General features: G+C 47.7%; 2 protein-coding genes across 3 annotated transcripts; both read left to right on the forward strand.

Moving 5' to 3' along the window:
* Positions 1–7,819: 7,819 nt before the first annotated feature.
* On the forward strand, positions 7,820–12,838 carry LOC125535151. The gene is made up of 2 exons (XM_048698198.1): positions 7,820–8,512; positions 11,508–12,838. The coding sequence occupies exons 1-2, from the start codon at positions 8,043–8,045 to the stop codon at positions 12,574–12,576; spliced, it is 1,539 nt and encodes a 512-aa protein (XP_048554155.1). The 5' UTR covers positions 7,820–8,042; the 3' UTR covers positions 12,577–12,838.
* Positions 12,839–15,577: 2,739 nt separating this feature from the next.
* Positions 15,578–18,065, forward strand: LOC125540678. Of its 2 annotated transcripts, XM_048704267.1 has the most exons (3): positions 15,578–15,984; positions 17,231–17,493; positions 17,627–18,065. In XM_048704267.1, the coding sequence occupies exons 1-3, from the start codon at positions 15,626–15,628 to the stop codon at positions 17,659–17,661; spliced, it is 657 nt and encodes a 218-aa protein (XP_048560224.1). In that variant the 5' UTR covers positions 15,578–15,625; the 3' UTR covers positions 17,662–18,065. The 2 variants fall into 2 exon arrangements, with proteins under 2 accessions (XP_048560224.1, XP_048560223.1); XM_048704266.1 differs by having other exon boundaries at positions 17,231–18,065.
* Positions 18,066–20,110: the final 2,045 nt, after the last annotated feature.

The following is a 20,110-nucleotide window of genomic DNA, read 5'->3' on the forward strand; positions in this document are numbered from 1 at the left end:
CACGCAGTCCGGACATGCACCTTAGGGCATGCCTCCCAGCGAAAGGAACCCTTAACGGAACTATTCTCTCTGGAAGATGTTTCTTACTAACCATGTAATATAACATAACTAGTTGGGCACTTGTCTGATAAAGCACTGATGACCCCTACGCCTGGTCTCCACGCATACCCCGGTTCTTATATAACCGCTAGGGTATTCGGACACACTCCGGACCGTCAGGTCCCGAGGTTGAAGCGAAAAGGTCGGCAATGACAAACGATCTACAATCCGGCTAGAAGGCATTACACATGTCAATTCAAAATTACACAGTCATTCTGACTGATTGTATTCCTCTTCTATACCATCTAACAGGCTGTCTAATTTACAGTCCTGCTGGGAATACTTCGCGGCCAACTCTACTTGGCCGTATACTAAGCTTACAGGGATCTCCTTCCCGTCAGGCCCCACTGGTCCGACCTCGGCCATGTGGTTTGGGTCAGACTTCGTAAAACGGGTCTTCACCATGGCCCAGGCCTCCCTAGCGCCTTGTCGGCATGCCGATATCTTCCACAACCGGAAGCGCCGCCGAGCTCCCTTCAGCTTCTCCGCAAGCTCTCCAAGGCCCTCGGGCACGGAGTGGGCAGGCCATAAGGCTTGGGCAATACCCCGCATCGCCTGCCGAATTCGCTTGTGAAGTTGCAAGAGTTCGGGAAGAAGGTCACCCGTAGAACCGGGCATCTCCTCTGCAGGACGACCTGTGAGCATACCTACAGACATTACTCTGTTAGTCGACTTCCTCGCGGAACTCTTTTTTCAAAGCTCGTTCAAGCACTTACTAAAAATGCCGCGTCGAAGCCGCTGATTCTCCTTCGTGGAGTCCGACAGCTGGCCATGAACATCTTTAAGTTCGACGTCCAGCTTGGTGTTGGCATCCTGAAGATCATTCTTCTCTCGCCTCACCTTTGTCAACATACTCTCACCGGCCTTTAGTCGGCGTAAGAGTTGTTGCTTGTCCGGATCGAGTCCGGCGCCATCTGCAATATGATTTGTTAGATTTGCACCCACACCGCACAATACTAATCTTTCGAAGTGTATCTTACCTGAGGGGGTCTCTTTGGGCTCCCCTGCTGCGGCTAGTGCGGCCTCTAGTTGGGCCTTGCACTTTTCCAGCTCCTGGGACAGTACGGTATTCTTCTCTGTAAGAACCTGCATATTAAATGATCCTTAAATCAGTTGCTCTAACTGCTTCAAGTCTCGGGGGCTACTGGCATATATATGTTTAACCAAAATTTTCTTACCCGTATGTCTTTTACATACTGCTCCGTGGCTCTGGCTAAACCATTTTGAGCGGCACGGAGGTACGCATCTCCCGAATTAAAGGCATCTAAAGCCTCTTGGGAGAAACAAGCGTCGCGTAGAATTGTCCGGCGACGCCTGTGTTCATGGCACTCTCTACTTCAGAATTTGTGGCAGACAGCCTGTCTGCATCCTTTGTCGGAGGAGCGTCCGGTGCGCGCCTTGTGCTCGCCTCCGCTTCCTGGCCAGACGTTGGAGCCTGGCTGGTGGAGGCGCGATTGGCAACCTCTCCGGATGTAGTCCGGCGAGGTCTCTTCGTTCTGAAGATAGCACGAACGTTAATATGCCCTGAAAGAATAACTCCAGGGAAACAAAGGGTGCACTATACCTTTGCGCTGGCATCTCAGTTCGGACTACATTCCTTTTTGCCCCACGGGGCCCTGCGGCCCCTCGCTGGCTAGCCGCCGCAGGTTCGGCCTCCTGCCTCGGAAATCTTCCCTGCAAAACACGGCTGTCGTCAGAAACACCGGGCTACGTGAGGGTGGAACCTCTTTCAAGGGAATAAGACCCCGGTTTCTGTCACCTGGGAGGCCGGGATTAACCTTGGGTAATCCGCCGTAATGGCTACCAAGGTATTGTCCTTCCTTAGCTGGTGGAACACCCCGTCGATAAGCTCCACCGATATGTCCGAATCCTCTTCGGAGTCCAGATTGAGGGACCGTTCTGGGTCCTCGGGCTGTGGAGGGCGGTTGTTTATATCCTTTACCTCCTGTCGCAGTTCCTGCATTGAAGTCGTTAGACTACCTATCTAACCATGGGAGTATAAAACAAACGGGCAAGCGCAATTGTTCACTTACCCAACTTGGAGGATCGTACATACTGAATCCGGCCCGCGGGTTGACGCGGAGGAATTCCTCCTTTTCTCCCTTGTACAAAGAGGATAAGATCTTTACTAAGGCGGTGGCTGAGGCCGGCCCCTTACGACCGTAACGTGTGGCGTCATCCTCCCCGTTGAAATCCCACATGGGGTGGCCTCTATATTGAAGCGGCTGCACCCCCCGCATAATGCATGCGGCCATGACTCCAATCATGGTTAGTCCGGAATGAGCCAACAGTCTTATCCGGCCCATCAGGTAAAGGACGTCTCTGTCGCTTTCTCTCTGAGAGCTCCGCGGACGCCAGCTCAAGCGTTTCTTCAATGGAGCACTGTTGAACTCAGGGAGACCGACCCGGATAGGGTCCGGAAGCGGGACATCATCTATGTAAAACCATTCCGAAGGCCAGTCCTCGGACGCCTTCTTTGGGGTTCCGGATAGGTATCCGGTCCCGGCGATGCACCATACTCCGCCCACTTGGTATATAGACCCCTCTTGAGAACGGGGCACCAGGCAGAATAACCTCTTCCACAACGCGAAATGAGCCTCAACGCCTAAAAATAGCTCGGAAAGGGCGACGAAACCCGCAATATGCAATACGGAGGCGGGCGTGAGATTGTGCAGCTGGAGGCCGTAGAACTCCAGAAGCCCGCGGAGAAATGGATGAATTAGAAATCCCAGTCCCCTTATTAGATAGGGGACGAGGCACACCCGCTCTCCTTTAGAAGGATTGGGGGTGCTCTCCGCTTGTTTTCCGCCATTGTAGGTGGCGAGACCGGCTCGGACCTGGACCATGTATGCCTGAGGGAGAAATCCCTTGGCCTGAAGCGACACTAACTCGCTATGCGGGATGGTGCAACTCTCCCAGTCCCCGGGTTTGGGACCGGAGGGGCGAGGGGAGGAGCTGCGACGGCTAGTCATGTTGAAATGGACCTTTGCTGGAAGCGCTCTGATGATAACTCGCGGAAAGGAGAAGATGTGGTTTGGACCTAAATCCCCATCCCGTTAAATAGGCGGCTCATTTATACGGCTAGGGGTGTGGGTGTAAAAACGCCCCGGATTTTCGCATTCGTTTGACACGTGGAAGACGACCATTATTGGGCGTGGAAGCCGAGGAGCACTACATTACAAAAATCGGACATTATTCCTACAGGTACACAAGATTTGGAGAAGAACCCGCCTTGCAATGCCGAACAATCTGCGCGCCGGACTCGTCGTCATTGAAGCCTGGTTCGGGGGCTACTGAGGGAGTCCTGGATTAGGGGGTGTTCGGGTAGCCGGACTATACCTTCAGCCGGACTCCAGGACTATGAAGATACAAGATTGAAGACTTCGTCCCGTGTCCGGATGGGACTTTCCTTGGCGTGGAAGGCAAGCTTGGTGATGTGGATATTCAAGATCTCCTACCATTGTAACCGACTCTACGTAACCCTAACCCTATCCGATGTCTATATAAACCGGAGGGTTGTAGTCCGTAGGAAATCAACTCCATATACAACAATCATACCATAGGCTAGCTTCTAGGGTTTAGCCTCCTTGATCTCGTGGTAGATCTACTCTTGTACTACCCATATCATCAATATTAATCAAGCAGGACGTAGGGTTTTACCTCCATCAAGAGGGCCCGAACCTGGGTAAAACATCGTGTTCCCTGCCTCCTGTTACCATCCGGCCTAGGCGCACAGTTCGGGACCCACTACCCGAGATCCGCCGGTTTTGACACCGACAATGGCACTCGGGCCCTAGTGACAAGCATTAAGCATAGCAAAGTTGTAGCAACATCAATCTCAGAACATAGTGGACACTAGGGATCAAACCCTAACAAAACTAACTCGATTACATGATAGATCCCATCCAACCCATCACCGTCCAGCAAGCCTACGATGGAACTACTCACGCACGGCGGTAAGCATCATGAAATTGGTGATGGAGGATGGTTGATGATGACGATGGCGACGGATTCCCCTCTCCGGAGCCCCGAACGGACTCCAGATCAGCCCTCCCGAGAGGTTTTAGGGCTTGGCGGCGGCTCCGTATCGTAAAACGCGATGATTTCTTCTCCCTGATTTTTTTTCTCCCTGAAACTCAATATATGGAGGTGGAGTTGGAGTCGGAGAGGCAACAGGGGGCCCACGAGGTAGGGGGGCGCGCCCTAGGGGGGCAGGCGCGCCCCCCACCCTCGTGGCAAGGTGGTGGCCCCCTGGCCTTCATCTTTGGCATATATTTTTCTTATTTTTTGAAAAGTGTCTCCGTGAAGTTTCAGGTCATTCCGAGAACGTTTGCTCCTACACATAAATAACACCATGGTAGTTCTGCTGAAAACAGCGTCAGTCGGGGTTAGTTCCATTCAAATCATGCAAGTTAGAGTCCAAAACAAGGGCAAAAGTGTTGGAAAAGTAGATACGTTGGAGATGTATCACTGGGCCACGATCTGAGACGTCGGATCGTGTGCTGTCACGGACTCGGACGTGGGTCGAGCCCACGTCTCTCCACAGAGCTGCGCCTATATAAGTGTGCGGTGTCTCCTAACCCTAGCTGCCACGATCAGATCACAACTGCTCCACGTGCACGCCCACCGCTATTCCTTTGCTGCTGCTGCCGCCGGTGACTCCATCCCATCCGCCGCGTACACGGTCGATCGGAGAGAAGGTCTCGAACTGTGCGTCTAAGGTCGATGGTAACAGGAGACATGGGACACGATGTTTACCCAGGTTCGGGCCCTCTCTATGGAGGTAATACCCTACGTCCCGCTTGATTGATATTGATGAATACGAGTATTACAAGAGTTGATCTACCTCGAGATCTTAATGGCTAAACCCTAGAGGTCTAGCTCGTATGGCTATGGTAATGAATATTCGGCCTATCTATGGACCTAGCCCTCCGGTTTATATAGACACGGGAAGGATCTAGGGTTACACAAGGTCGGTTACAAAGAAAGCAATCTGCATATTTGGCCGCCAAGCTTGCCTTCCACGCCAAGGAAAGTCCTATCCGGACACGGGTGCAGTCTTCGGTCTTCGTATCTTCACAACCCATCAGTCCGGCCCATGACTAACAGGCCGGACACCCGAGGACCCCTTAGTCCAGGACTCCCTCAGTCTCCTAACCCTAGCCAGCACGATCAGATCACAACTGCTCCACGCGCACGCCCACTGTCGTTCCTTTGCTGCTGCTATCGCCGGTGACTCCATCCCGTCCGCCGCGTACATAGTCGATCAGAGAGCAGGTCTCCGAAACCCCGCCTCTCCGGATCCTGTACGGGAGAGGGGTGAATAGGTTTTTTGGAAGCGACTACGCGACTGCTCGCTGTTCGTCTACTTCTTCTACGTCCGCGTCGCCCTCATCATCACCATGTCCACCGACACCGAACGTGCCGCCGCTGAGAAGCTCGAGGCCGACAAGAAGGCTGCCGAGGACACCACTGCTGTCGCCACCGCCGCGGCGGCCTCTGCATGGCCTACTGAAGGGTATAACTCGTTTATGGCGCTCGTACTGTTTTATGTTATAGTTGTGCTAGCGTTATACGTAGATGTATCTGCCATTAGCGTCGCATGTGCTTGCGTGATTCAATATCGGCATGTTGTTAATTCTGTCAATGCCATGCTAGTGATTTATCTATGTATTAAATTTGTCGAAAAATTGCCTATTTACTCAACATTTTCAACCATCTCTTACTGTCAGATTTTACCCTACGACATATGCCCTGTTAGACTCGATGACGGCGCGCTGGTCTCGTTTCCCTCTTGGGGGCGTCGTTGATGAGTGCAGGTCCTAGCCCCAACAACTTCTTTGGGTTGGCGTGGTTCTTCTCTCGAAGCATCCTCAGTTTTGGGCGACAGTGGTCTCGTATGATTCCTCCTGTGCCCTTCTTCTCACCTGCAGGCAGTGGCGGAGCGTGACCAAAAGACCGGGGGGGGGGGGGCAAAACAATGTGCTGAACCAAGCACTACTAAGGCCCTATTTGGTTCATAAGTCCTAGGACTTTTTTTAGTCCCAACTTATAAGTCACAAGTCCCTAAAAAGTCCCTACCTGTTTGATTCCTGGGACTTATAAGTCTCTATAAGACCATATTACAACTATAAGTCCCTCCTTGAGAGTCTTATTTCATAAGTCCCAAATGCCCACTTCAAGTCCCTATAAGTCCCTCCTGTTTGGTTTAGATGGGACTTATAGGGACTTATTTAAGTCCCTAGACCAATAAGTCCCTGGAAACAAACACCCTCTAAGTCATTAAATACGAGGAGATCAGCATTACCAATCGCTGAGAAGCCGTAGAGACCCGAGACTACTGATTATCTGACAAGATTGGCTAGCGTGTTGATTATGCATTAGTATATAACTTATTTGCACTTTTCAAGAGGGGGTCGTGGCCCAGTTTAGGGGGTGTTTATTTTTAGGGACTTTTTTGTGTAGGGACTAGAAAAAGTCCTTCTTAAAGACTTTTTTACCAAACGGGAGGGACTTTTTAGGGACTAAACTAGGCATTTGAGACTAAATGAAGAAGAGTCTCAAGGAGAGTCTTTTTGGGACTTTTTGGAACTTTTCCAACAATGCCCCTCCATGCACCCATTGGCCCGCCACCCCATGGTGTTGTTTGATTGTTATTTTTCTATATACTAGGGGCAACATGGTCATTTAATAACCTCTAGGAAGAGACTAGGGACTTTTTAGGGACTAGGGACTTTTTAGTTGGGACTAGAAAAAGTCCTAAGACTAGAGAACCAAACACCACCTTAGCCTGCCGGACGCTCCGCTAGTGCCTGCATGGTGCTTCTCGACCCAGAGCGACAGGAGAAGGCAGATGGTGCTCTCCCGCGGCAGGTTGGTGGAGAACTTGACGCAAATCCGATGGTTTCATCGAGGAGGCGTGTTCTTTGTTTTGTTGTTGGTCGTGGTGCCTTTTGATTGTTGTCGGTTTCTTGCTTGCAGCGAGTTGGCGACGTCTCGTGGTGTGCCCCTGGTGCACTGTTGGCGGCATTGTCCTTGTGCTATCTTGTCTTTTTTATCAGCTTTGTAAGAAAAAAATTTCAACACTTTGTATCGTCTGACCGTGTGATTTTTATATATGTATAAATGAGGCGAAAGCCTGTTTCATCAGATAACAACACGACACCCCAATCTCCATCTGTCAGAAGTGATCTTCCAGAGAGCTTGATCGGTGATTTGCCGAAAGGAAGAAGTCATCCGCTCAAGCACAGCAGATGAGCTGGAGCCAGTGACTAGCAATTTGTACACAAATGATTATAAATTAACGTGGCTTGTGGGGAAAAATGCCACGCTACCTCAAGGGGGGAAACGCCACCTTTTGGAAAGAAAGAAACGACTACCCTCAAAAAAAAGAAAAAGAAAGAGACGACACTCAAAAAAGAAACGCCACCTTTTCTTTTTGAAAAGAAAAAGAAACGACACTCAAGTTGGAAGCCAGCTGTGTTGGTTTGCTTCCCACGCGCTGACAGTTGCGTGACGTCAAACTGGGTTTGACTATTGGATCGCGTGACGTCAGCATCACAGGACTGGTAATTTATTACTGAAACGAAAAAAACAGCTAATCAATTTTTTGTGATTTAAAATTCAAGAGAAATTTCTACATACATAGAGAAGTCGGGTCCCCCCGAGTACCACAGAAGAAAGAGGTCCTCCAGAAGAAACAATTCGTTACGAACTTGATGGTGACGGCTTTGCGGCGGCACCCTGATCCGATCCCCACGACCGGCAGACGGCAGTCCAACGTGAGATTCGGTGAAAAGGGAGTGAGAGATGCGGAGAGGAAAGAGATTGAGAGGCCCCGCCACGGCCGTCCTTTTCAAGCCCCGCAACTCCGTCTCCAATCCATTCCAATCCCCAGATCAGAAACTTTGTTCATCTTATCCATCTCGTCGGCGGCGAGAAGCATGTCGGACTACGTCCTCTTCTCCACCCAGATCCAGGCGCTGAGGCCTCGGTCCCTCCGCGGCGCGCTCTGCGTCACCCTCGCTCTGCTCGTCCGCTTCTCCAGGAGCCTGCTCGCCGCCGTCAGGACCTACCTGCGCATCCCGGTGGACGGGGCCGATCAGGCGGCCATTTCGCCCCGCCGCGTTCCGAGCCCCGTGGAGCTCGATCCCGCGCAGGTGGCGGCGCTCACGGCCGCCCTTCGCCTCGCCATCGTCGGCGGGGCCCTCTCGATCCCCTCTCTCGCGCAGCGCCGGGCCGACGCGTCCGACTCCGACTCCAGCGACGACGACGACGAGGAGCGCGGCTGCGCTGATGACCAACACCTCTGGTATCCACTCATCGAGTCGCTGGGAGGAGGGGATGCCGGTCTGTTCCTCTCCGGCTCGGCTGCGTCTCTGGCTGAGCTGACTGGTGCGCCGGGATTGTACAGGTACGTGGCACCACCAATCGTTTCTGCTTGCCGCGTCTGTGTTTGATTTTACACCGTGCGTGCTCATCAATGTTTGGTTGGTTATAGTAGATTTTAGTCCGTAAGTACCCATGTAACTTGTCAATCAGTTCGTGATCCTGTCCGCTGTATCATCGCGGTGCTCAATTCGAACGGTAGCGCTTTTGGGTCGAGGTTTACAGTTTTTTTCCTCGGCCTTTCCTTTTCCATGAACAGGGGCCCCTTTCACTTTCTGGACGTGTCTGTTTTGTTTGTCTGTCAGCTCTCTCTCTCTCCCTCTCTCTCTCTCTCTGTGTGTGTGTGTGTGTGTGTGTGTGTGTGTGTGTGTGTGTGCGTGTGTGGTGTTTTTATGTGTCTTCAAACAAGCGGGCATGGGGCAGCTAGTTAGATGTTCTGAACCGATTAGGCGATTACAATCAATTCTTCTGAACCGATTACAACACCAGAGCCACAATCTGTCCAACTACTAAAATGTTCATTTCCTAATGTGCAAGAGGTTGCACTTGACCAACATTTAGATACCCTGTCTTGCAAATGTTGATGTACAAAGCAGGGTAAACTGCTATGTCCAGCATTTGCTCGCTTGGGGGACGCAGCAGGCCGTGCAGCCATGGCCTTATTTCAATTGACACCTCCCTAACCATCCTCCTCTGTGCTATCAACTATGGAAAATGAATGAAGTCTTAAATGCACCTGTTTCCTGTTGATGCTTGCAGAATAATGTTTAGTTTTTCTTGCGAAACTATCCTCCCTGTGTGTAGATGCAGATCATTCCTCATATGGTGACCAGTTTCAGGCAATCACATAGTGTGCTCCTTTGTTCATCTGGGTTTGAGCAATTTGAAGTTAAAGGGATACCGACTCCTCCGATCACCGTGTACTGTTAATTTTTTCTTAGACCCCAAGCCAACTCCCTTTCTCTTCTTTATGTGGAAGTTAGGTTGGAACAATTTTAGTGACAAATCTCTAGGTCATTAGCCATGAAGCAGTTTAGAATGCCAAAATAGCTCCAACATCGTGATTGTAGTCTCCTAGACGCTTTCGAAAGAAAATTACAATCACATGTAGAGTAGCGAAGGGAGAATGGCCAAGGACGTTATCTTTGTCGTCTCTTAAGAAGGGATTCTTTGGAGGATGCAGGAGCCATAGACTATGATAAAATGCTCAGTCTTATGACCATGCCATGCGTAGTTGTGTAATGTATCTTTTATCATAGGGTGGTTGCCTATTGCTGCTCTTCAACACATAATTCTTTTTGGTATCTTTATCTTCTTACCCAATTCAAATATGGGCAGTCCTCCTGCCTGCTCTCTATGAACAAAATTCTTTGAATCTGTGTTGTTGAGGCTGTAAATAAGACCTCACTCTCATCACAGTTCACAAGTTACCTGTGTACCTCGCAGAGCTTTTGCTTGTTATTATGTACACAAAGCTCTATTTGTGTAGCAATATGTATCTCTCAAGGAGAGTCAACATGTGGTTGGATGGTTAAGAGGGTGGTTTAACCCCAAGCCCACCAGGGATCAAAACCCCGGGTTTTACGCCTGTCTCATAAAGGTTGAATATTCTTTCAGTGGGAGGCGACGTTCCCGTCAATAGTGAGGTGCTCGTGGTGTCTTCATCAATCTCAAAATTTGCCGGCTCAGTCTCTCGGAGGTGCTCATGAGGGTATGGTGTGCGACTGGCCTGCATGCGTTCATAGGGGTGAGTGTATGTGAGCGTCTACGCCTGCACTGTTTCTCAAAAAGAAAAAGAAAATATGTACTGTATCTCTCAAGGTTAAACTGCCTTACGACTCCCTGCTCCGGTGCAAACTAACAGCCTTCTTGCTGACAATCTTACCTTTTCCCTGCCAACTCTTTCCATCTCAAGTGGCTTAGAGGTTTTGACTCGATGCTAGTACAACACACGGTACTACTTGGAAGTTCTGTGGTAGACATATTTTGACGCGTCAACAGACCACCTGAACTCGTCATTCCATTAAAAGGCAGAGAACAGAACACTTTGCCCCAGGGGAGGGGGCAGAGCACCCAAAAACGAGGATGGGGGAAAACAAAAGACTAAAAGTCTGGCAAGCTAAAACATTATATAAGGGGTAGAAGTATTCGTGTGGGGTGGGTTTCGAAGGGAAGGTTGCACAATAGATCGGATTTGAGTATAGAATGGTCCATATCGAACAGATACGATACTGGTTCTTGAGGAATATTGCTTTTCTTATGGCTTATTATGCCCCATTCTCCTAGCATTGTCTGTTTCCAGTTAGTTAACTACCAAGCAAATCCAATAGGTTTTGCACATTTTTATTTCGTGCTGAATAGTAAAGTAGGTGGTTTAAATTAGTTTAACTGGCCCATAATCTTTACATGGTTTCTTGGAAGTTAAAATTAACAGATATGCAAAGAAGATTAAATAGCAAAACAATGTTACTTCAAACCTTTCACTAGGTGATAATACATTCATTCTCAACACCAAATGTTAGTTCAAACCTTTCACTAGGTGATAATACATTCATTCTCAACACCAATCATACTAAATAAAGAGAAAGAAAAGGATGCATATACATGATGATGCCATCTAGAACATCTCCAGACAAGTCATTAAAATGCGTGGCAATTGTCCAAATTGAGGCATTTCAAGCCAACAGACAGAGTTGTAATTTTTAAGCAAAGGTTCTGCATTAAGCCACTTGTCTCTGTGCATTTTGTGTTTGTCTTTACCTGGTTCCATGTCCACTTGAACCAGGTATATTATGAAACATATAATTCTGAATTTCAGTGTATAACTGTACATTGAAGCTAATCAATCATGTTGTGTTTGTCTTTACATTATGAGGTTTCTGCATTGTGTAGTTGAATTGATGTTCTTTCTGAGGATGATAGTGTCTTCGGTGCTTTCTGATTTATGTGAAACTTCCTGAAACCTTGTATGTATGCATTTTGTAGTACATTCTAAAGTTTGAATCTTGTCCATATTACAGACTGTCTGATGTAAATGGGAACCCATTGATCCTCACAGCAAGGGCAGAAAGCTTTGCAGGTCCTCGTGAGTTGACCGATGAAACAACAAGGACTTGGGTCATGATGCTCAAAATTACTACCAAACTTGTTTGTTTAAGTAAGCGGCAATTACATGAGCAGAATCAGGAATCGGCTGAAGAACGCTTTGCAGAGGTAGCCAAGCAATCTTTAGAGCTGATCCTCAAGGCTGCATGTTCATTCGGTGATGCAGAATGGTCTGATGTCCACATTTCGCAACAGCTGACTATTTTTGACACACTTGTTGATGTCCTATTCAATATACAAGACCTGCCTTTCAGTGGATCTGGTGAGGTTGCTGGCATTATTAATAAGATGGTGAATGCTTTCAAAGGTGTAATGCAGAGCACTTCAAATGACATCCGTAGCAGCAAAGAATCTGTTATTCATCCAGCAACTTTTATTCTCATACAAGTCCTGGAGTTTTTTGGTCGTAACAGAGAGATGGTCCAGTCAATACTTGAATCTGGAGATTACAACACTGGCCCATGCTCTGACATGTTTGATTGTTTGGTATCTAAGCTCAAGGAATGTGCAGAAGTAATTTTCCAAGAAAAGGGACAAAGGTGCATATTCTTCTTGAATAACACAAATTATGTTTTGCAAAAGAATTGCCACTCAGGATTACTCCCTCCCAGTGTAGCGAGTAATCTAGTATCACTGATGGACCAGAACATCGTGAGCTACCTTGAGGAATATTGGTTTCCGCTTGTGAGATATTTGGATGGTGATTCTCTGAAGAAGCCACGCGGTTCTTCCTTGGATAAATTTACCAAAGAGTTCTTTACCATCTGTGACAGCCAGATGACTTGGAAAGTTCAAACTAGTCTCAAGGAAAGACTGCGTGAACGGATAGTGGATTTGATTGTTCCAAAATATGTAATCTTCTTGAAGGCTCTGCAGGGAACTCCAAGTTCTTGGTTGAAGAGGGTGTGCCGAGCCAGATCTGAGAAGCCGATCTATCCTGCTCCACAACTGGAAGAGGTGATCAGGGGACTCTTTGAAAGATAGCATCTATAGGGCACGAAACTCGTACAGGGTCGGTGTATTTATCATATTTTAGCATTTGGAGACCATTTTGTCTGTTGGTATTTTCAGGTGATGGTCCTGCTTGTTGTATTAGCAGGATTCAGCCTACGATTGGTCTGGTGTATAGCTATTCATTACGTGTATGTAGTGCTATATATAGAGGAAGTTTCTCTGAGAAACCCACGGAATTGTTCTGTTCCATGTATAGTCGTAACTAGAAATATATGCACGCTTTGCTCGCTGTCGGAGGATATCTGGTTCGGTCATTGTTTCTCTTGCTTTTATCTACTGTATTTATTATTTAGAAAATCATAAACTGATCGTCAACGCAAGCCGGCCCGCCGGCTGAGGAGCATGCATGCTGCTAATTCTGGCGAAACTGTGGATGGTACTAGCCTGAAGCTCACTTTCAATCGCCGTCTATAAACCCTCGCACCATGAACACCACACAAACTGATCTTGATGGCATCAAATCTTCCCTCGACCCAAGCAGCCCGGCCTTTGTCAATGAACCAATCAGGGTCGACCGGCTGTGGCGGCTCATGGATGACATCCACGACGCCGAGGAGGTTTTCGACCTGTTCGAGCTGCAGATCAAGGCAGCCTCCGTGGTTAAGAAGAAGAAGAAGACAACGACAACGAAGAAGAAGAGCCATGGCATGAAATCCAAGACAAGTTGGTTGTCGGATCAGCTCAAGAAAGTGCTCGACAATCTAGAGGAGGCGAAAAAAGATCTTATACGACTCCATCAAGTACTGAGGAGCTCCATATTGACGAGCAGAAACGGGCCCGAACCCGGTGAGGGACAAGGGGAGCTTCTTCGGATACCAGGAGGAGTATGCTCACCTGGTCTCCATGTTACAGAAGCAGCCGGATGGTAACAAAGTGGACAGCAAGGTGAAGCAGGTAATCGCCATCGTCGCCATGCCGGGATGGGGAAGACGGAGCTTGCTCGCCGGGCGTTTCAAGACGCCAGAGGCAAGTTTGACCGCCGCATATGGGTGCACGCCTATGGCAAGAACACCGAATCCGACCTCCTGAAAGAGATCTGGAAGTCTGTTGCCGGTCACAAACCGGTCGGCGAGATGAACGTCAAGTGTAAGTGTACGCTAGCATAGCACTTACTATGCGGCAAAAACCTACTATCATCATCAAAATCCAAAGACTCCAAACCAATATATTACAGCAACCAGCAAGGACTGTCACAACATGAAAAACCACCAGGACTTCGAAATCCTACTCGACAGTGAGAGAATCGTTGTCCATCTATGTGTCATCGCAGGCAGTGTAGTGGACATCCTGCTCCGGTGCTCCCAGCCATTAGCCAGCATCGTGATCCTTGGAATCGATGCAAGTAGCCGGACGCCGGTATAATTTGGCTCCGGGTAGCCTGTTGGAGTTGAACTAGTGTAGTTGAGGAGAAAGTATCCGCTAGAAACCAACCTTCAATGCAAACATGGAAAGTCCAATATGAACCGTTGGATGCAACGTGGACGAACTACATAACGTTTTTGCAAAGAAACGCCCGCCTGGTTTGCTTCATGTTTGCACAAAACCACTCCTCTTTTCTTCTTCTTAACTTTGAACCCCAAAAGAGCCGGTTCAAACGACATCATAGAGGAAAAAAAAATCAGATCAAAGCATCAGCCGGGAGAGTGCCACGGCCGTTCGTCGCTGTTACTTGATTCGTTCGCGAGACGACGCCGAATGAGGCATGTCTCCTCCGTGGTTGTTTTCATTTGATTCGCTCCGCATGTATTTGTGTTGGTTAGGTTTCCTCTTTGTTCTAGTGAGACCGTACGTGGTCGTGTGTATCCACAGTTCTCGTTCAGATGGTGTGCGGCTGGCATGTCCTTTGCAACGGCACTGTTGATGGATCCCGGAATTGACGCAACAACTTTTTGCACACAAAATTGGAACCTTTCCGCCTCCATTCGTCGGAAGGAGCTTGAGGTGAATCTGAGTTGTCCGATCTGAGGGAATAATGCCAATCAGAACAACGCTGACCTAAATGAAAGCAGTCTACTAAATTTAAGCCTTCATAAAAAAAATCCTTCTCTAATTAAGCTATGGCTGTGGGGGCAGCGGCACCCCCAGTAGTACATGTAGCTCCACCCCTGCCACCGGGGGATAGCTCGCCGTCGCCGGTCTGGCATATGTTGTCTCGATGCTGGTTGTTTACAGAAATCCGCAGCAGAAACAAAGAAAGAAATCTTCTCTTTTTTATTTCTGAACTTGTTGCTAAGGATTGTAATTCTATGAGTGTGGAATAAAACACCCTATTTCCATCACACACACACACACACACAAAAAAAAAAAATCTCCTGTTTGGAGTAATATTGAGAGGGGCATCACAGAGGGGGATTTGTGCAAACATGGAATATGCAAGGCGGGCTTTTTACTTTCTCGTAGTTGAGCGCCAAGTAGCACATTACTAAATAAAAATTGCGGGGGAAGTAGCACATTACTGGGCCCTGTGTGATTTAGTGGTGGGCATATTTTAGGCTTTTAGCACCTTAGTTTGGACCTGGCTAAAATTATTGTCATCGTGGTCCGGTAGAGGAATAATAGCCCGTTCGTGTTCCCGCAAATGAAGAAAAGAAAGAAAAAGACAGCCAGCTGAGGTACGCAGGAACACATTGCTGTCATCAGGCGCCTTCCTGCCAATCTGACTCTCTGATATGAAAGGGATGGACCGGTGTACGTCAGTACGGACTAGTAGATGGTACATGCGTGCGCGGTATCTCTTCCATGGAGAAAACAAAAATTTAAGTCCCGAGGCCGGCCGGAAGGAGAATGGAGGAAACTTCCAGGAAGTATCCCACTGGCACCGGACGGCGCACACACCCGCGAATAATCGCTACGCCTTTCCCTTTCGTCGACGTCGACAGCAGCTGAGCAGCGACGGAAGGAAAATGCCAAGACGGACGAGCTATAAAACCCACTGCGACGGCCGGCGCCACTTCCAACACCAACAAATCCCGCTACCCCTCCCTCCAAAGAAGCCCACGCCGACGGGCGACGGCGAACCATGCCTGATGTTCGCTGCCCGCAGTACCTCGACTTGAGTTGCAGCCCCAATCATGCGCCGCGTCCTCCTTCCTGTGTCTCGCCGCCGATTTGCATAGGCCTCGTCGCTGCGTCCGTGGCCATCCTACTCGCCCTCTGGTTCCGTCGGCCCCTTTTCGAGCAGTTGCCAGATGGGGGTGCCGATCAGAACCCGGTGATTGCAGAGGAGGTCGACGAGATCGCCGCCTCCATCCCAGAGGCTCTGGCGCCGTCCCAAGCCGAGGCCTACCTGTCGGACGGCGGCAGCAGCGACGGCGAAGACAAAGCAAGCCGGGTGCTTGAACGGACAGTGGTCTTCATCAATGCTGCCATCGACAGCAGGTACGTACTACCCCAATCTTTTCTACTTACTCTGATTCTCTGCTATTCAGTACTCCTACTACTGTATGTTACTTCCGTGCCTACCAACAAGGGGTGGTGGAGCGGAGACGGGACAAAGGATTGAGAGGTGGGGGGAGGACGAGGGGAGAGATTTGATTGATCAATTTAAGTATACGAGGGCCGACAACTTATATCAACCTTAAATTAAGTGCGCTGGACGTTTAACTTTTGTTTCCCAGAATTGCTAATTTTCAGTCAACTGACTATTAATTCAGTTTCGATCGAATTTTTTATCCGTCCTATCATGTGCTATGATTGAATTCCCAATTTGTTTTCCTGTGTAGAATAGTATCATTCCCTCCAAGCCTACAATATGCATCGTGTATTTATTTTCTAATGTATGTTTGGTATTAATATTCTCATCGTAAGCATTACACTCTGTTTTGGGTGTACTGTTTTATTCATGTGGGTTTACTATTTATCTTTTTTGCGATATCACATGGGTCTATTATTCTAGTACTCCCTCTGTTCACTTTTATAAGACCTTGGAGACATTTTAGACAATGTGCAAAACAACCTATTTTAAGTTGTTTAAAACGACTTACAAAAGTGAACGGAGGGAGTACTACAGTTGTTAGTCATGCACATCAGTTACAAAATTCATTACTTGTATTTTTGGTTGGTAGTCATGTGTAATTGTTATTTATTTGTTATCGATCAGCTGAAAATTTAGAATGAAGGTGAATTCCTTTTAAGTCAATTGTCAAATCAAAATTAGACTCTAAACTGTAGAGGATGAACTGGACCTTTTTCCTCACCGCAAAGAGAGAGAAAATTCGAGAACTTTATTATATAAGGGTAGTGGTTCCAAGAGGGGCACATGGCATGAGCCATGTGGATGAAGAATTGACAATTACAGTTGGAGGAGAAACGAAACTAGAGCAGGTTCTTCCTTTCTTGTTGGCTGAAATGGTGAGAAGGAGAACTTCTGATACATGTTAGACTTGATGCATATAATCAATTGGCACATTGAATATAGGATGACTTATTACAGTGAGAAAAGGGCAAATGATGAAATACACCTAAAATATGAGAAATACTCACCTGCATAACTGTTTGCAGTCTGCTAACTATTTACTTATCTCTAGCTCTCTATGCAAATAATGTAGATTTTTTTCTTAGATTGACCCCTAAATTATGTGATTCAAATTATTTTAAATAGTTTGTAACAAGATTTTTTGAACAGATCTGGTGAGGTTTCTGGAATTGTTAACAATATGTTGAATGCTTTGGGTGGAATACTTCTGAACATCCATAGCTGCAACTGCCATGAATCCACCATTCATCCAGCAAATGGTCTTCTTATACAAGCTTTGGCTATTTTCTGTGGTAACACAGATAGGGTGCAGTCAATATTTGCCACCGGGGATTACACCATCGAACCTTACACTGAAGTGTTTGATTGTTGGGTATCCAAGCTTGAGGAAGACGCGGAATGGATATGCCCAGGTGAAAAGAGTCGAAAGTACATATTCCTATTGAATAACACATATAATGTTTGGCAATTGATGCTCTGTCCTGGGGCATCCTTTTCAAATGTAGAATTGGTGAGTAGGCTCATTTCCATGATCCATCAATACAGGAGGAGCTACTTTGAAGAGTGTTGGGTTCCTCTGAACAACTCACACCGTCCGGATATGTTTACCGCCGACTTCCTTATTATCTGTAATCGCCAGATGACATGGAAGGTTACAGCGGAGCTCAAGTATGAATTGCGGCAGGAGATTGTGGGTTTGATTGTTCCACTGTACGAGGCTTCCTTATTTGCACTTGATGCAAATCGAAGCCGACTTTCAGAGATCCTTCGGTGGTTAAAACGAGTAATGGCAGGAAAGAAGAAACAAAAGAAGTACACTGTGGAGGAATTGGAAAGGGTGATAAGAGAGTTGTTCGAAGGATGAACAACTAGCTACTGGGGCAGAGAGGACACTTGATTTTTAGAGGACCGATACATTTATCATACGTATGCTGATGTTCTCTTGATCTCTTAGCAAGAAAAATAAGTCATCTTTTTCATTGAATGAGGGTGTATTCTTTTAGTCACATATGTTCTACTTTAACTCTAATCACTCCATAAGTTTACAAGCATCTAACCATTAATTGTTAGAGATAGCATTAAAGAGATAAACCATTGTATAATGTTTTGTTCTTTTCTCTGGATGACAATGTGGAATGCATAAGATAAAAATGTCTTATCAATGATTGTTAGTTTAGTTGTATTTGAGCATGTATAGTTATGTCTCTTGGAACGGATTTTTTTTGTGACATATGAAAACTTTTATTATCCCCGATCAAAGATGCGCATAGTCGAATTTGTTGCCCTGTTTGTTACAAAGACAAAAAAAATGTCTTCATTCAAAAGAGGGAAAATACCGAACGAACACCAAAAAACTAGACAAAACATGTCAACAAAGACCACTTGTTAAAAAACTAAATGGCTTATAGCTAACACGTCATCCAAGCCAAAAACTAGATTTCAACATCATTTAGACGTATCCATAAAAAGAACTACTTCACCAACAAAAACAAAAAGGACTTGATGATTTAGAGTATCTCCAACGCCGACCGTCAAACCGTCCAGATCATGTGGTCCAGACGTGTTGTGTCATCCAATATGGGCCTGTATTATAACACCTACAGACTGTTCGCCTTTCTCCATTAAACTCGTGCGTGTGCCGAGAAACCTACTCCGGTCACATGTCCGTTCGCGAGCCGCCCGGCATTAAACACAACGCCGGTTGGCTCCTCGCGTCCACCCGCTATTTAAACGAGCCCAAACATCGGACAAAAATCACATTACACTCCGCTTCCATCTCCTTGCACCATTTTCTCCATAATCTCCATGGCATCCAGCGGAGCAGGAAGATGAGTTCTCTGGTATAAAAGTCCGCTAGGTGGCTCGTCGAGCCCGCCGGATACAAGCTAGATAACTATCTGCTCCACCTTCCTCAACGCCCAAACCCATCAGTACAATGGGCGAGGCTGCAGGCACGCAAGCAAAGGAGCAAGCCGCTGCTCCTAGCGGTGCTTGATGCAGCAAGTCCTCGTTGCTCCAAGTCAGCTCACAGAGGAGTTGCCAGTGGCTACACGCCAGCATGCGGAGGAGAACAATGGCATGTGCACCGTGGCTGCCGTGGACGCCGCTGTGTCGTCACGCTCCTCCCGCGCCAACAGCCGCGCCATCCGCCACAAACGTTGGCAGAGCCACGCCTTGACGGTGGAGGCGACCAGTGTTGGAGATATGCCCTAGAGGCAATCATGTATGATGATATTTCCTACGTGTTTATGAATAAAGATAGTCCTCGAACATTATCAATGATGTGTATCAGCAAGTACGTGACTTGTTTGTGGGACTATGCATTGTATGATGAACGTCCTAAAAGGTCCCTGGTCGAAAGGGCTGTGTGGATGCACAACCAACTAGACTAGTATATGACACGGTCGATGGCTTGGTCTCACTAGCCATGGGGCATTGGATGCTAACCGGATAATATGGACTCGGAAGGATCTGGTCGGATTTGACGTAGTCGGATCCGAGTTGAGATAAGGTTCGAGTCGGACAGACCCAACTATGAGACGCAGCAATATGTCATCTGTGAGTCTCTAGTACAACATACGTTCTGTGTCCTAATTAAGACCTGAGCAGGCGCATGTACTCAGGATGGTAACAGACTTGCTTTGGGCCAACCAAACGCTACTCCGTGACTGGGTAGGTACAAAGGTAGGTTTCGGGTTTGTCCAGACCCATGCTGCGAGACATGGTCGAGCAAGATGGGATTTGCCCCTCCAAGAAGGAGAGATATACTCTGGGTCCCTCGTGTGATCCGACCAGGATAAGCATGGTCATGCGACAAGGATTATGAGATAATCTGGTTTGTGGTCGGCATCACTGGAACGAGAAAGAGGTTGGGCTAGCACAAGGATGACAGACTCGCCTTGAGCCCGACGACATATATCATGTGGCAAAAGGAATGGAAGTGTGATGTACAGGTTCGCCTAACCAGCTTCATCGTCTGCTTGGTGGTCGGCATGCCTTGCTAGAGGCCTCTACCAGCCATGTAGTCCG

The sequence above is a fragment of the Triticum urartu genome, chromosome 2 (genome assembly GCF_003073215.2).
Source record: "Triticum urartu cultivar G1812 chromosome 2, Tu2.1, whole genome shotgun sequence".
Taxonomy (NCBI): domain Eukaryota; kingdom Viridiplantae; phylum Streptophyta; class Magnoliopsida; order Poales; family Poaceae; genus Triticum; species Triticum urartu.

Coding starts and splice junctions, on each gene's coding strand:
- LOC125535151 (XM_048698198.1), top strand. CDS start 8,043: ATGTCGGACTACGTCCTCTTCTCCACCCAGATCCAGGCGCTGAGGCCT. Junction 8,513..11,507: donor GGTGCGCCGGGATTGTACAG/GTACGTGGCACC, acceptor TCCATATTACAG/ACTGTCTGATGTAAATGGGA.
- LOC125540678 (XM_048704266.1), top strand. CDS start 15,626: ATGCCTGATGTTCGCTGCCCGCAGTACCTCGACTTGAGTTGCAGCCCC. Junction 15,985..17,230: donor AATGCTGCCATCGACAGCAG/GTACGTACTACC, acceptor TTTTTTGAACAG/ATCTGGTGAGGTTTCTGGAA.